Here is a 15,275-nt window from a genome sequence, read left to right as displayed (position 1 = left end):
GGTACTAACAAAACTCCGAGACTTCTTGTTAGTTTGCTGATATGGAGATTGCTCTATACTAGTATGGACTAATTTCAACCAGAGAAAAAAAGTAAAATAGTAAAAATGTAATTACAACTATAGTACCGACTTTCTCTTCATAAAGAAAACTACTGTGGAATATGGCGTGTTAAAAAAAGAATTCAATGTTTTGGAGGAATTGAACTCCTTCGTATTAACAGTACAAGATCAATGAATTCTAATGAATGAAGAAACTGAAGAAATTGAAGAGAGAGAATGATGAGAGAGAGAGAGAGAGAGAGAGAGAGAGAGAGGAGCTTTTCAAGTATGTTGTTCTAACAGAAAAATGATTTCATAATAAAAATCCAGGTCTCCAAAACAATGGTTACATAGAGACTAGATTGAGCTGAATTACAATATTGCCCTTCTAAACTAATTCTTATCTTCTAACTACCCCAACACTCATAAGCTTTCTTACAACCAATCCTAACTGTTTATTTGGTTAATACTTCGAAGGACAAGGCAATCTGATTCTAGATGCGGAATCATACAATTCATTTGCCCATTATGCCTTCACATTTCAAAAGTTCCAAGTTTTTCATCTCTTTAACCCAGCAAACACAGGCATACTAATATACTATACCAGCGCACAGCACATCACAGCGGCAACCTATCCACCTCTCGCCGGAGCCGACAACTCCCTTTCTGAGCTGGAACCTTGCATAATGTTACTAATATGGGGTGCTAGGCCCGGTGAAAGGCCATATAGTTTAAGGGTTGACTTTATTCTACAATTCCATTCCGAAACAATTTCATGCATTCAATCTCAAAGGATTACAAGAGTTCTTGTTCATTACACTCACACGTACATTATAAGTAGTTATAAGTAGGACATACAGGGAAGCCCCTAAAAGAGCAAACCATCACACAGAGCTAGCAAAACGCGAAACGTATGGTATAGTACATATTATTAACTATTAATTATAGGTCAAGAGGCAAGTGTGTGTAGTTGGAGTCATATAACTAACAAAGGAAGCCCCTTCTGCTGTGGCCAAATGGTTCTTCAACATTCCTGATCAACAAAGAGCTCTTTCAATCTGTTAAAGGCATTAGAAAGTGATGCTCTCACCAATATTCATGAAGAACTCTTTCAATTTGTCAAAGACCTGAAAAAGCTGTTCGAATGCTCTTTGATACAACCATTTCAAAACAACTGCAATTTCATGGTACGACTTAGTTAGTGCAATCACAAGGCAAATGCTCCATGCTGCAAAGGCGAACCACCCCAAAGCTGGAACCATGATCAAATCCGTTGGTTTATCCAACCGTCCACATTCAAACATCTTTTTATTTTATTTTTAAATTTTATATTTATAAATTCATGGAATCTAATTGTTGAAATCTAATATGACCAAATCCAACTGTAGAAAAAAAAGATCTAACGATCCAAATTTAAATCCAACGGCTAAAATAATAATTAAAATTTATTTGTACATATCTACCATGTGTTTCATATTCTTCCACTGTGTTTCATGATTTTCATGATGTTGGTTTAATGATTTTTCAATATTTATCGAAATTTAAATATTTTTAGGTTAAAATGTTCCTAAAATTAATTTAGAATAGTGTACATAATTTGTTTTTAAAAAAATGTTAATTTAAAAAAAATAACCTAAATTCATTATTTAATAAATTTTACTTGCGGTTGATTATGTATCAAAATGGGTGGAAGCAAAAGCCACCCGTACTAATGATTCCAAAGTGGTTGCAGATTTTGTCAAAACTAACATATTTGCTAGATTTGGAAAGCCAAGAGTGCTTATAAGTGATGGAGGGTCCCATTTTTGCAATTGAACCATTGAAGCTTTGCTCAAGAGATATAACGTCACACATAAGGTGGCAACACCTTATCATCCTCAAACAAGTGGGCAAGCCGAGGTTTCTAATCGGGAAATCAAGCAAATTTTGGAGAAGACCGTTGGGCCAAACCGGAAGGATTGGAGCGTGCGTTTGAATGATGCATTGTGGGCATATCGTACAGCCTACAAAACACCAATTGGAATGTCCCCATTTCGGCTCATCTATGGGAAACCATGTCATCTTCCCATTGAATTGGAGCACAAAGCACATTGGGTCGTCAAAACGTTCAACATGGACATTGATGCCGCTGGAATCCATAGGAAGCTTCAACTGAACGAGCTTGAGGAGATAAGGCATGAAGCATAAGAGAACGCGTTGATTTACAAAGAGAAGTCAAAGGCATTCCATGACAAGATGATTCGTAGCAAGACATTTGTTCTAGGGCAGAAAGTGCTACTCTTCAATTCCCGCCTTCGCTTGTTTCCAGGTAAGTTACGTTTTAGGTCAGAAGAGTTGGAGTAGAAAAGATATTTCAGGGTTCAAACTAAAATTTTCTTAGCTAAAAATTTTAAGTTTTACTTTAAGGTTTGAAGATAGTCTTTAAGAAACACTTCATAAAAGAAATACCGTGTTGGTATTAGAACATCTTCCATGTTTATCTTATCAACATGTACCGTGTTGAAAATTTTCAGCTGCTCTGTTTCCTTTCTTCTCTGCCATAGCACGGCAACATTACAATTCATCTCTGCCATACATGTGGCAATAGATTAGAGTTTAAATCAAAATTCAAGTTACCAAATTAGACATACAAAAAGGCAGCAGAGTAACAATTGTTTGTACATTTTCCTTTTCTTTCCTTTTGCCCGGCCGTTCACTCCTTTTTCATCTACTTCGCCATGTTTGTATGTATGTATGTATATTGTGATTTTGTTCTCACATTTCTTGATAGTTTTGTGGAAAGCTCTTTTTTCCTTTTCATTTTCGTTCTTTCAAAATCAGCTGGGAAAGAAGTTTATGCGTTATGCTTAGAACCCGTTGTTAATTTTGGAGCGAGTCCAAGAAAACTATAGGCGAAATAAGCCTAAAATCTTGGAATGTGGGCTTGTTTTGACATCTTAACATGACTAGAAAGGTTTTTGTGGAATTGAATTAGTACCTATATGATTACAGTTATGTTTTTATTATGGAAATTGTTATTAGCACTAAAAAAATTTCATTCTACACTCCTCACAAGTGTATTTTTCTTTCTAATTATAGAAAGTTTGGAGTGCCAAATGAAATTTTTGGAGTGCTAATAACAATTTCTTTTATTATCTGTTTGCAATAAATAGATAAAATATAAGAATTGATGAATGAAGAAGAGTGAAGAAAGGGTCTTGAATAAGCTTATATTCCTAATTAGCAAGCAGGTTGTGGCCATATATTCTAACGGTTGATGACACGTCATTAACTAAATATGGAAGAAATTTAAAATTTAGGAACTGCTGTTATTCATTAATATTAGCACAATGCCACTTATTTCCATGTAATTTTCACATCCTAATCCCATATGTTGTTTATAATATAGCACCACTCGGGAAGGAGGAGGGTGGCCAGTACAATTCTCTACTGGCAGTACACACATGTACGTATATCCTTTCTCCTTTCCATGCTAGGAGTCATCCTCCAGGTGAAGCATGTTGTTGGAGATAGTTGACTTTTTGTAATTAGTTTAGTTACCCGTTTAGGGGCTTGTAATTAGGATGTGATTATGGTAGATATTCTTTTATGTTTCTTCCCTTGTAATCAAGAGTAGTTTCAAGAATAGAAAAACAGCTAGGAAGCTAGATATGGATGTATTTACGCATGAGATGAGATGGAGAAGAAGGGGTAGTACTGCTCATGGCTACAGGAAGATTATCAACTGGTTGAATCATCATATTTATATATCGTGTTGTACAAGGTACAAAGCCTTTCTAGACAAACAAGATTCTATTAACAAGCGTTTACATTAAACCAAAAAAGAAAGAGTAATTGAGCAATGGTCTTTGAACTTTAACTTAATTCGAGTAATAGTCCCTCAATTAACAATCAATTATCATTGATCATTCAACTCATCAAAACGTGTAGCTATGGTCCCTCAACTCATCAAAACGTGCAGCTATGGTTCCTCAACTAAAAATACATTACCATTGGTCCCTTAACTTTAATCTAACAAGAGAAATGATCCCTCAATTTTAACCCAATTGGAGCAATGGTCCCTCAACTTTAATCCAATTGTAGCAATGATCCTTCCAACATAACTCATTTTGACAAAATTCTTACGAAGTTGACGAAAAGGACCATAGCTACATGTTTTGATGAGTTGATGGACTCAAATTGTAGCAATGGTCTTTCCAACATAACTTATTTTGACAAAATTATGACGAAGTTGACAAAAATGACAATAGCTACACATTTTGATGAGTTGAGTGACCAATGATAATAGATTTTTAGTTGAGAGACCATTGCTCTAATTTAATTAAAGTTGATGAATCATTATTACAATTTACTCAAAAGAAAACAACAGAAATGAATCTGTCTACTTTTAGGAGAAAAATTCCACCAACCATGACTTGACACCAACACACCGTTTATTAAAAATAAAAAAAAATAAAAAACCATATTGGGGTTGCCCCCACTAGTCTCCCCTTCCTCTGTACCTTGTTTAGAAAACTGAGAAGCATTTTTATTAATAATGAGTGTTAGATAGAGGTCCAAAATCGTGGCTACTTTTTAAGTGAGTCCAATTATGTTTTGTTGTCCAGTTACAACTTTTTATGCCTATTTCACCCTAAAGAATTCTTTAGAAGATAATCGAATTCCCAAAATTGTCTCTCTTTATTATTACTTGTAGTATAAGAAAAAAGCGCCTCTTCCCCTTTGCCTAATGGATTCAAACGTTAATATAGACCCTCTATTCTAACATGTAGAAACGTAATTACAAAATAATTGTTTGAGTTTTCATTTTAGTAAAAAAAAACCACTAAAACATTTAATAAAGTAAACTTGATATAAGTTCCATTTTGTGAGTCACTATTGGGTTTAGACCTGTTTGTTGGACTAGGTCCATCATCCACATCAGCTTTTATATTATATTTGTATCTTTTACTCAATTTTTGAATTAAATATTACTTCTCTTTTTTCCTGCTCCTAATTTGTATTTCAATTTTTTCTTTTACTGTCATCACAGATTAACTATGTTAACTAATTTATGTTGTAGATACTCCATGTACATATATTACAAAAGTAGATGAGGGCCTCAATTGGTAAAGAAAACTGAAATTTGACATGAAATGAGAAAGAAAAGTCTGACGAGATAATACAGGAAAAGTATTTTGTCTTCCACGTTGGTTTCACTAATATTTTCTATTTATTATTTTTATTTTTATTAAGAAGTGGGTCCCTACGTGGACAATTTTCGAAGGTAGCTACTTATCTTCTCCTAGACTGCTGCGGATGTTATTTCAACATCTCCTGCACTTGCACTTGCACCATTCGGCTGATCGGATCCCATAACCAACTCTTTCAATTTGTCAAACATTCCGGACACAATAACTTCTGCACTTGCACCAATATTCATGAAGAACTCTTTCAGTTTGTCAACCATTCCGGATGCAACAATTCCTGCATTTGCACCAATATTCATAAACAACCCTTTCAGTTTGTCAAACACCTGAAGAAGCTGTTCAAGTGCTGTCTGATACAAACTTTTCAAAACATCTGCAATTTCATGGTAGGACTTTGTTACGGCAATCACAAGGCAAATGCTCCATGCTGCGATGGCAAACCACCCCAAAGCTGGAATGATGATCAACAATTCTAAGGTTATGTCAAGTGTTCCCGACGAGAGGCTAATCTTATCCATGAACTCAGACAAGTCTGGATTTTCACGAGCTGGGAATATCTTGACTGCCAGTGCCCATGAACTGATGTAAACCACAATAGCAACAATCAAAGCCACTAACGTGTCGTATTCCGTGGACAACAGATATACTGCAGCTCCAGCTCCGTACGTAAGCTGGATAAACCCGGCTAGCGTAGGGATGGCAAAGATAATACGCTTGTGCAATGCCCTTGAAGAACTTTGACGATAATCTTCCCCAGCCTCGCTTGTGCTATATTATAAATATATGGTTAGAAAATTATATTGTGTTATAAGCATTTTCCTTCAAGGTACATTTTAGGCGCAACATAGTTCACCACTAATGTCATCGACATGATTCTAACTTAAGCACATATTATTAAGTATTATGTTTTATCATAATAGGCATTGGGGATATTAGAAATGAAATCTTTTCCAATTTGAGACTTTCACAAATAATTTAAATAATAGAAACAACTAATAATTAAAGCATGCCTGCAGCTTTAGATATAGTGATAGCCTTCCTTGTACAAAAATAGAGGTAAAGTCATACTATTATTATTCGTGGGAACGTACTTAAGTTGTGCGTTAACATTGTATGTTAAAACAACATTGACTGAAGAAAGTAAATGGCTCAAAGTTTGGAACTTTCTACTTATTTTCGAGAAAGAAAAAAAGTTGTACTTATTCTTTATAATTAAACATTTTCTTTTGTTGAAAATATTTTGTAATTCCACTTTTCGAGCTCCTTTCAGACAAAAATCTAAGCTCGATGCGGTGATAAAGTGTGAGTGAAAGCTTGGTTACGCCTATGTACTCTACCACACATCTAATGTGTGGGGTTTACAAAGTATGAGTGATGCATCATCTTATCTATCTTTTGAGATTAACATATTTTTACCAAGAATTTTATAATTAAAATCGTTTATTTTTTAATTATCATTTAAGGATCATCTATACAAAAATAAATAAATAACTAATTTTATCATTTACATGTATCATTTCAAGATTTCCGATTTGATTGATTTTTTTGTAAAAATGACCATTATATGATGATTAAAAAAATGAATTGACTCATTTTGAAATATATACAGTAATAAACATGTTAAAGTGTTTTTCTAATGGACAAGTATTTTTGTAATAAAAATAATCGCAGATCCAATTAATGTTACTGAAAAGTTCATGGCCACAAAGGCTACTTTCTGCAACAACAACAACTACAAGATCTTGGGAAAAAAATACTTGTTCATGAACAAAAGTAACAGTTGTTTCAAGTATATAAGAGCATCTAAGAAGCTAGATAGATTTGTGGCTACGTTCTTCGACAACAACTACTACAAGGGTGATCTTGGGCAAAAATACTTGTTCATGAGCAAAATTAGTAGTTTAAAGTATATAAGAGCAGCTAAGAAGCTAGCTAGATAGGAAGTACTTACGGATGATGAGTTGGAGATAAAGGGGTACTACTGCTTCCTGTCACAGGAAGGTTGTTGCCAGCTCCAGCTGCTTGATGAATCATATTCATAGTGATGTTCAAGCCAAAACCCTTTCTTCCGACAAATAGATTTACTTAGAAGCGTTTGTATATAGCAAGGCAAATGGAGGACCGTCCACACTACCATTTCTATAGCAAAGCAACGGGCGACTGTGACCTTCAAGTGCGGGACCGTCACTTCCAATCATTTCAATAGCGAGCCATTTGATGGACTTTTATGGGAGGACACTTTTAGCCTTTGACTGTTCCGGCTTTTCTAAGCTGAGCTGAGAAAACAGCTATATCCAAGTGAAGAGAAGATCAAGGGTCAAACTAAATGACACTTGTCAATAGATTAAAGAGATGAGCTATTAGAAGTAGTTAAAAGCTGGTAGAATTATAGTTGAGATAGGGAGGTGGAAGATTAGTAGCTAAGGAAAATGGGAATATATACTGAAATTGTAATCATAACAAGATCATCAAGAAATCAATACATTTTTCTCTCTCTTTCGATCTCTCTCTCTCTTCTTCCTCTACATTCTGTGTAATTCTCAAGAACATATTCATTGAAGCTTTCTTAATGTTTACATGGTATCATCACCAAGACGTGATCTGGCGCTTCCGCATCTCGATTAACAGCATTCGTTTCTTCTTCTAATCCTCTATTTTGCAAAGCTATTGTGTGATTTTGCCAGCTCCAGCTTCTTGACGAATCATATTCATAGTGATGTTCAAGCCAAAACCCTTTCTTCCGACAAATAGATTTACTTAGAAGCGTTTGTATATAGCAAGGCAAATGAAGGACCGTCCACTCTACCATTTCTATAGCAAAGCAACGGGCGACTGTGACCTTCAAGGCCTGGACTGTCACCTTCAAGTGCGGGACCGTCACTTCCAGTCATTTCAATAGCGAGCCATTTGATGGACTTTTATGGGAGGACACTTTTAGCCTTTGACTGTTCCGGCTTTTCTAAGCTGAGCTAGAAAACAGTTATCCAAGTGAAAAGAAGATCAAGGGTCAAACTAAATGAATAGTACTAGGAGTTACTTTTTAGGCAAAAAATATCCTTAACGTTAAAAGCGAACAATAACGAGAGTATTTTATTAAGACTCCCTTGTTGGATTTAGTCCTATTTGTTGGATTAGGTCCATTATACACATTAGCTTTTCTTATTGTATTTTATCTTTTACTCAATTTTAGAATTAAATATAATAATTAAATATTGTTTCTCCTTTTTCATGCTCCTAATTCGTATCTCAATTTTTTCTTTTATATCACAAATTAACTGTGTTAATTAATCTATGTTGTAGGTACTACATATATATATATATATATATATATATATGTATATATATATATATCAATATAATACTAGTATGGATTTATAAATGTGTGGAAGATGAAATTTCTTTGAATTATTTTCATGGATGATAGGTGGATTAATTTTATTTATCATATAAATTTTCTTTAAGCTATTTTCCATGAAAGTGGTTAGATTTTTATATTCAAATTAAAATTTTGAGTAAAGATGCATAAATAAAAAAATTTAATTAAAATTGAAAAAAATGGATTAAATTCAACAACAGCTCAAATTTTTGGACTGGATCAAAATAGCCTCTAACTAATAACAAATAAGAAAGCAAGTTGAGGATTGCCCCGATGGTTAGAACATTTCTCTTCAATCCATTGCATTTTAAATTCTCACTATATTCTTCTCATTAATCTAGTATAGAAGAATAATATCGTTTGTGAAAGAGTTAATTACAAAAAACTACCTCAACTATGGGTCAAATGACACTTTCATACCTCATCTTTTAAAATTGACAATGTCATACCTCATCTTACGAATTTGTGTCAATGTTATACCTTCCGTTAGCTTGGCCGTTTATTTCTCAGTTAAATGCTGACGTGGCTTGATCCGGGACTCATTTTTATTAAAAAATTAATAAAAAATTATTAAAAAAAAAATCATTTAATATTATTTAAATATTAAAATAATAAAGAAAAGTTATTTAAAAAAAAAAAAAAAAAACCAACGTCAATTCGTCTCTTCCCCCCCTCTCTCCCTTCTCCCCATCTTCATCTTCTTCCCCTTTCTGCAACTACAACCCAGAAAAACAGAAGAGAAAAAAAAAAAAAAAAAAACCAATTTGTTTTCCCTGCTCCTCACCCCCTCTTCTCCCCACACCCACGCACCCAACCTCCCCACCTTCGCACCCCACCCTCTGCACCCAACCTCGCACCCATTACCTACAACCCCGAAAAAAAAAAAAAAAAAAAATAAATAAACCCAGAAAAAAAACCCATTCTCCTGGGCGAGGAGAAAATGGGCGGCGGGGGCGCCCGGGGGGGTGGTGGTGGGGGAACGGGTGTGGAGGGGAGAGGGTGGGTGCGAGGGGGCGAACTGGGTTGCTGTTGTTGTTTTTTTTTTTTTTTTCCCTGTCTTCTTCTTCTTCTTCTTCTGCAGGGGGACGAACTGGGTTTCCCATTGTTTTTTTTTTTTTTTTTTTTTCCTTCATTTTTTTTTTTTTTGTTTTTTTTTTCTTCTCTCTTCTTCTGCTTCCCTCTTCTTCTTCTTCTTCTTCTGCGGGTTAGGTTCGGGGGGGGGGGGGGGGGGGGTTGGGGTGGGGAGGGGACGGGTTTGCTACGCTTTTTTTTTTTCCTTCTCTCTTCTTCTTCTTCCCTCTTCTTCCTCTTCTTCTTCTGCAGGGGACGAACTGGGTTTCCCATTGTTTTTTTTTTTTTTTTTTGTTTCCTTCTTCTTCCTCCTCCTTTCTAGGTTGCAGGGGGTTGGGTTTGTGGTGGGGGGAGGGGGGATGAACTGGGTTTGGTTTGGTTTGGGTTTTTTTTTTTTTTTTTTTTTTTCTCTTCTTCTTCTTCTTCTTCTTCTTTCTCCTTCTTCTTTTCTGGGTTGCTGGGTTGCAGGAAGATGATGGGGAAGAGAGAGTGGGGAGATGCACGAAAGGAGAGGGAAGATGATGGCTAATGTTTTTTATTTTTTTATGTACTTTATTATTATTATTTTAATATTTAAATAATATTAAATGATTTTTTTTGTTTTTAATAATTTTTTAATAAAAATGGGTCCCGGATCAAGCTACGTCAGCATTTAACTGAGAAATAAACGGCCAAGCTAACGGAAGGTATAACATTGACACAAATTCGTAAGATGAGGTATGACATTGTCAATTTTAAAAGATGAGGTATGAAAGTGTTATTTGACCCATAATTAAGGTAGTTTTTTGTAATTAACCCTAAAAAAAACAAAAAAAAACCTCTAGAATCCCCTTCGTCTTCCCCACCCGACACCCCTTCATCCTTCACCCACCGACAGCTTTCCCCTTCCCTGATACCCACCCCTACCACCAAGCCTTTTCTCCTTCCCCAAAAACCCAGCCCCTTCCCTTCCCCCAAAACCCCAAAATTCCCTCCCTCCCTTCTCTCCTCTGCGTCAAAGTCGTAGAAAATCATAAGCCATGTGTAAAATCACAAAGGGAGTTGTTCTGCTTTGCAAAAACGGAAGAGAGAGAGAGAGAGAGCAGAGCATGCAGAGAGTGGGTTTTGAGGAGGGGGGGGGGGAGAGAGAGTGTGTGGCATGCAGTGATGCAGATGACTTTTTGGAGTTCTGTTTTTGTTGAAAGGTCGGACCTTTCCGTTGCCGGCCGATGTGGGATTCTCGGATTTCGTCTTTTTAGCGGCTCTCTGGGTTTTAGGAGTAGTTGTGCTGCTGAGAGCCGAACCATTTTGCCTTTTCTGCCAATAAACGAAAAAAAAAAAAAAAACAGAAAATCAGAAAATTTGGAAAAAAAATTCGAATTAAATTATAAAAAAAAATGAGGATTAATGACTGACATTGTTGGACTTGAGCAAGGCGTTGATGCTGGCGGTGCTGGTGGAAGAAACGGATGAGGACTCGCTGCATGCGGCGGCTGATTTCTTGGCGGTTTCCGAAAACCCAAATTCCACGCTGTTTCCGTGGGTTTGGTCGTAGTTTCCGAAGCAGAGCATTTTGGGTGGCTTAATCTGGGTGGGATAAGTGGACGAGCGGGTGTAGTTAAAGGTCTGGTCGGAGTCCACGGCAAGCTTCACGACTTAGTCAGCCGGGAAGAGTAGCCGAAAGAAACTGGTGCCCTCTGTCACCACCAAATGGTCCCCCTCGAACCCACGAAACTTGAGGGAGAAAAGAAGGGAGCGGGGGGGGGGGGGGGGGGGGGGGGGGGGGAATTTTGGGGTTTTGGGGCAAGGGAAGGGGAAGGGTGTCGGTGGGTGAGGGGTGGAGCCGTGGAGGGGTGTCTGGTGGGGAAGACGAAGGGGGTTTCGGGTTTTATTTATTTTTTTTAATACTTTTATTTAATTAATTATTTTATTTATAAAAAAATTATTTTAATATTTTAAATTTGGGCGAGAATTTTTTTTAGAATTTTTAATTTCTACGTGGATTCCTTAATGACATGTGGTGCCCAGTTATTGTCCATACACGTGGTGCCCAGTTATTGTCCATATGGGCACTACGTTATCAGTTAACGGGAAACTTAACAGCCTGATTAACGGATGTATGAGACTGTCCCAAAATTAACACTTTAGATATGACTTTAGGACAAAAAAAACTCCATGTACTAAATATTGAAATCCACAAAACTTGAGGGTAGTAAACTGAGATTTACCCCAAAAAAGAAGAAAAAAAAACTGATAAAGGAGCGGAAGAAGAAGGATGAGGAGGGTAGACACTAGACAAGTGAAAGAAAATGAGGAGGAGATGAAGGATTAGAGAAATTGCAAGGAATGATTTTTATTATGACTAGCCGAGTGTGTGCGAAAGACCTTTATGTATCATTGGCGCTATGGGCGCTTAAATTACATTTTTCAAAACCACATATGCTCTTTGAAAGTTTTTTTATTATCGTCTAAAGACAAGTGTTATATATTATTTTGGATGAGGATCCTCTCTGGATCATTTTTGTGAGGATTATAGGAATCCTTACATTCTAACTGTTCATCATATATCGTGTGGCTAGTTTTTATTAGGTACTATTTGTGTTTAATTTTATATTTAAAATTCAAAATAATTTTTAACCGCATAATGTATGATGAACGCTTAGGATATGAGGATTCCTAATATCCTTACAATTTGGATCCAGATGGGATCCAAATCCTCGTATTTTCTACTATTCTATCCCACACGAGATTTTCAATATGTACGTAAAGTGGTACATCATATGTTATTATACAAATAATAATATATATGTGTTAAAAATTTAATAACTTAAAAAATAAAATTTACTATTATTTATATAAAAATACGAAATATACTTGTACTCCGGTCACAATAAAAAATTTATTCTCTCCCACAACGATTCTATACCCTCGTTTTTTAACTTTTTATTTTAAGATTTTGTATATTAGTCAGCGGTGTTGTAGATGGTAGGCCCACAGTCCGTGGACTGTTGGTAATATTGGGTGCTCAGAATATCATATTTCTGGTTCAGTAATTTGCATTTCAAGACGCGTAAAGTCGACAGAGCCTCCTTCCATTCTCCAACCTTTGCGTGCTCGACGGAGCTCCTTCCATTGTATCTCTAAAGAACATGAACTGAATAAAGCAAAATCCTCAAAATTTGGAACTTTCTACTTATTTTTTGTGAAAGAAGAAAAGTTGTACATATCTTTTGTAATTAAACATTTTCTTTTGGTCGAAATATATTGTAATCTCACTTTTCAAACCCTCCTCAAACAAAATCCTAAGCTCGATGCATGAATGAAAACTCTAATTACGCTTACGTACTATGCCAGACATCTATCATGTTACATATGGAGTTTACAAAGTATCACTTATCAGTTTATCTATCTTTTGACTTTTGAGATTACGTATACGTAGCAAGGCAATAAAAAAAGTTAATATTGATCCAATTGGAATTGGATCCTCTCCTGAGCCTAAGAAGAGGATTCTCCTGATTAAAGATTTTGGACCGTTGAATTTTTATCCAACGGTTACAAACAAAGGATTCCTTTAAAGTTATAATAATTATATCCGTTGGATGAAAATCTAACGATCAAAGATCATTGGTCAGGAGGATCTTCTTCTTTGGCTTAGGAGAGGATCCAATTCCGATCCAATTTGTCGGAAAGCTACTCCAATGTGTAGTCAGTGATTCTGGCGCAATATTAGTACCATCACAGAAGTTGGACAGGAGCATGAATGTGATCCAGTTGATTTGTATTTATAGATGTGAAAGCTTTGTGATTTTTTAATGATACGTGGTCACTTGACATGAAAGGAAGCGAGCTTCCAAGTAGTTGCCCTTTCCAGATATGCTTGCAATTGTCTTCTTTTTCTAAGTGGTAACAAACCTATCATTGACAATAATTAAATCAATCAATCAATTTATTCTAATTATAAATAGATCATTAAGAGCTGAACCCACTCCCTCTTCCTTTAAACCATCTTCTTGGATTAAAACTTAAAATTTTTAACCCATAAAATTTAGGTTTTAACCCAGAAACATTTTTTCTCCTCTAATCCTTCTAGGTTAAATTTTTAGCCCGAAATTATTAAAGAATGAATTTAGGATAATTTTTTTAAGTAACCTTTTTTTTAAAAAAAAAAAAATTTATGTAGACTATCCTAATTTAATTTTATGAATATTTTAACCTAAAAATATTTGGATTCAGATAAATATTAAAAATTACTAAATTGACACTATGAAACTCGTGGAACACTACGAAAGAATATGAAACACATAAAATATTTTTTTTAATTACTTTAGCCTTTGAATTTAAATTTGGACAGTTAGATATATATATATATATATATATATATATATTTTTACCGTTGGATTTGATCAAATTAAATCTTAGCCATTGGATTCAATGAGTTTATAAATATAAAACTAAAAAAATACACATGTATGGTGGGCTAACCCCACTAACCCAGGAGAAATCTTGAGCTAAATTTGCCTCATAAATGAGTTTTATGTTTTAACTCATATTTGCCCCAAGGGTTGGAGGAAGTTGGAGTAAGTTTAGAACCTAAAATTTGAGTTTTTACTCTAAGGGTTGGAATAGGTCTTAGTGCAGATACTATTATTTGTTAATATATATATATATAAATAGATCAATGAGACTTTGAGGTACACTATAACACCTCAATCAAACAAAATTTACTAATTCATGCCACTACAGCTGCCAGCATGCAAATTCTTTTATTTCAAATCAGATCAATCACACACCTCGTACGCTTCACACCTCGCATGACTTTTTTTTTTTTTTTTTGCTTAATCAAAGATTGACGAAGAGAAGGGAGGAGAGGACAGGAGAGAGCGAAGAGAAAGAAAGGAGAAAAAGCCACGAGAGAAGAGAGTTGATAAGGATGAGAGAGAGGAGGAGATAAGGAAAGAAATAAAATAAATAGAGAAGAATATAATAATTATTTTTTAACTAGTTTAAACTCAGTAACATACGTTCATTGACATTGCATAATTGTTTAAAAGTACTAAACAGAGCATTGTTTAGACATTGAATCGAATGAACTTTACCTTTCAATTTCCTGGGGTAGGGCCCATTTGAAGATGCAAGAACCACCGCAGAATAATTTTTCAGATCCCCTTTTTACCCTTTCAGATCATTGAGAAGAAGATAGAGTCCAAAAGTTATTGACGGCAGCGAAGGCAATTAAATTTCAAAACAGAGTCTTTTTGTTTCTGGGACCATTCTTTCGGAATATTTAGGAAGCAATTAAATTTCAAAACAGAGCAGCCGCGTGTTTTTCTTTCGGTACACATAAGAGGTGGAGTGACGGAAACTACTGGAAAAATTTCCCGTGTGGGAGGGTTCACAAGCATGGGAAGATATCATTTCTGGATATTTTCCATCAAAATTCATCAATCAATTAATCTGGACTCTTAAAATTTGATCAAACGACTACATATAGAAGATTTCTTAAAAAATTACAATAATTCTGACAGTTGGATTAAATTTTAAGAGTCCATATTAATTGATTGATGGGAGAGATCCGAAAGGGATCTCTTCCCCACAAGCATACCTAACCAATCGGATAGGGG

The 15,275-nt window shown here is 35.3% G+C and overlaps 1 protein-coding gene across 1 annotated transcript; it reads right to left on the bottom strand.

Annotated features, from left to right (window-relative positions):
* Positions 1-10,577: 10,577 nt before the first annotated feature.
* Positions 10,578-11,226, bottom strand: LOC137709253 (uncharacterized). The gene is made up of 3 exons (XM_068448345.1): positions 11,071-11,226; positions 10,867-10,971; positions 10,578-10,664 (listed from the first exon to the last, which is right to left on the bottom strand). Exons 1-3 carry the CDS (start codon positions 11,224-11,226, stop codon positions 10,578-10,580), a joined length of 348 nt encoding a protein of 115 aa, XP_068304446.1.
* Between the last annotated feature and the right edge of the window lie 4,049 nt (positions 11,227-15,275).

The sequence above is a fragment of the Pyrus communis genome, chromosome 11 (assembly GCF_963583255.1).
Source record: "Pyrus communis chromosome 11, drPyrComm1.1, whole genome shotgun sequence".
In the NCBI taxonomy this organism is placed as follows: domain Eukaryota; kingdom Viridiplantae; phylum Streptophyta; class Magnoliopsida; order Rosales; family Rosaceae; genus Pyrus; species Pyrus communis.
The sequence above is the reverse complement of the archived record's forward strand: the minus strand, read 5'-3'. Positions and strand labels throughout refer to the sequence as shown.

Bases quoted from the DNA above. Each gene is read 5' to 3' on its own strand.
- LOC137709253 (XM_068448345.1), bottom strand. From the start codon at position 11,226: ATGCTCTGCTTCGGAAACTACGACCAAACCCACGGAAACAGCGTGGAA. The intron at 10,972-11,070 runs GTCAGTCATTAA...GTTTATTGGCAG, and splicing joins CCTTGCTCAAGTCCAACAAT to AAAAGGCAAAATGGTTCGGC. The intron at 10,665-10,866 runs GTCCGACCTTTC...ACTTTGACGCAG, and splicing joins CATCGGCCGGCAACGGAAAG to AGGAGAGAAGGGAGGGAGGG.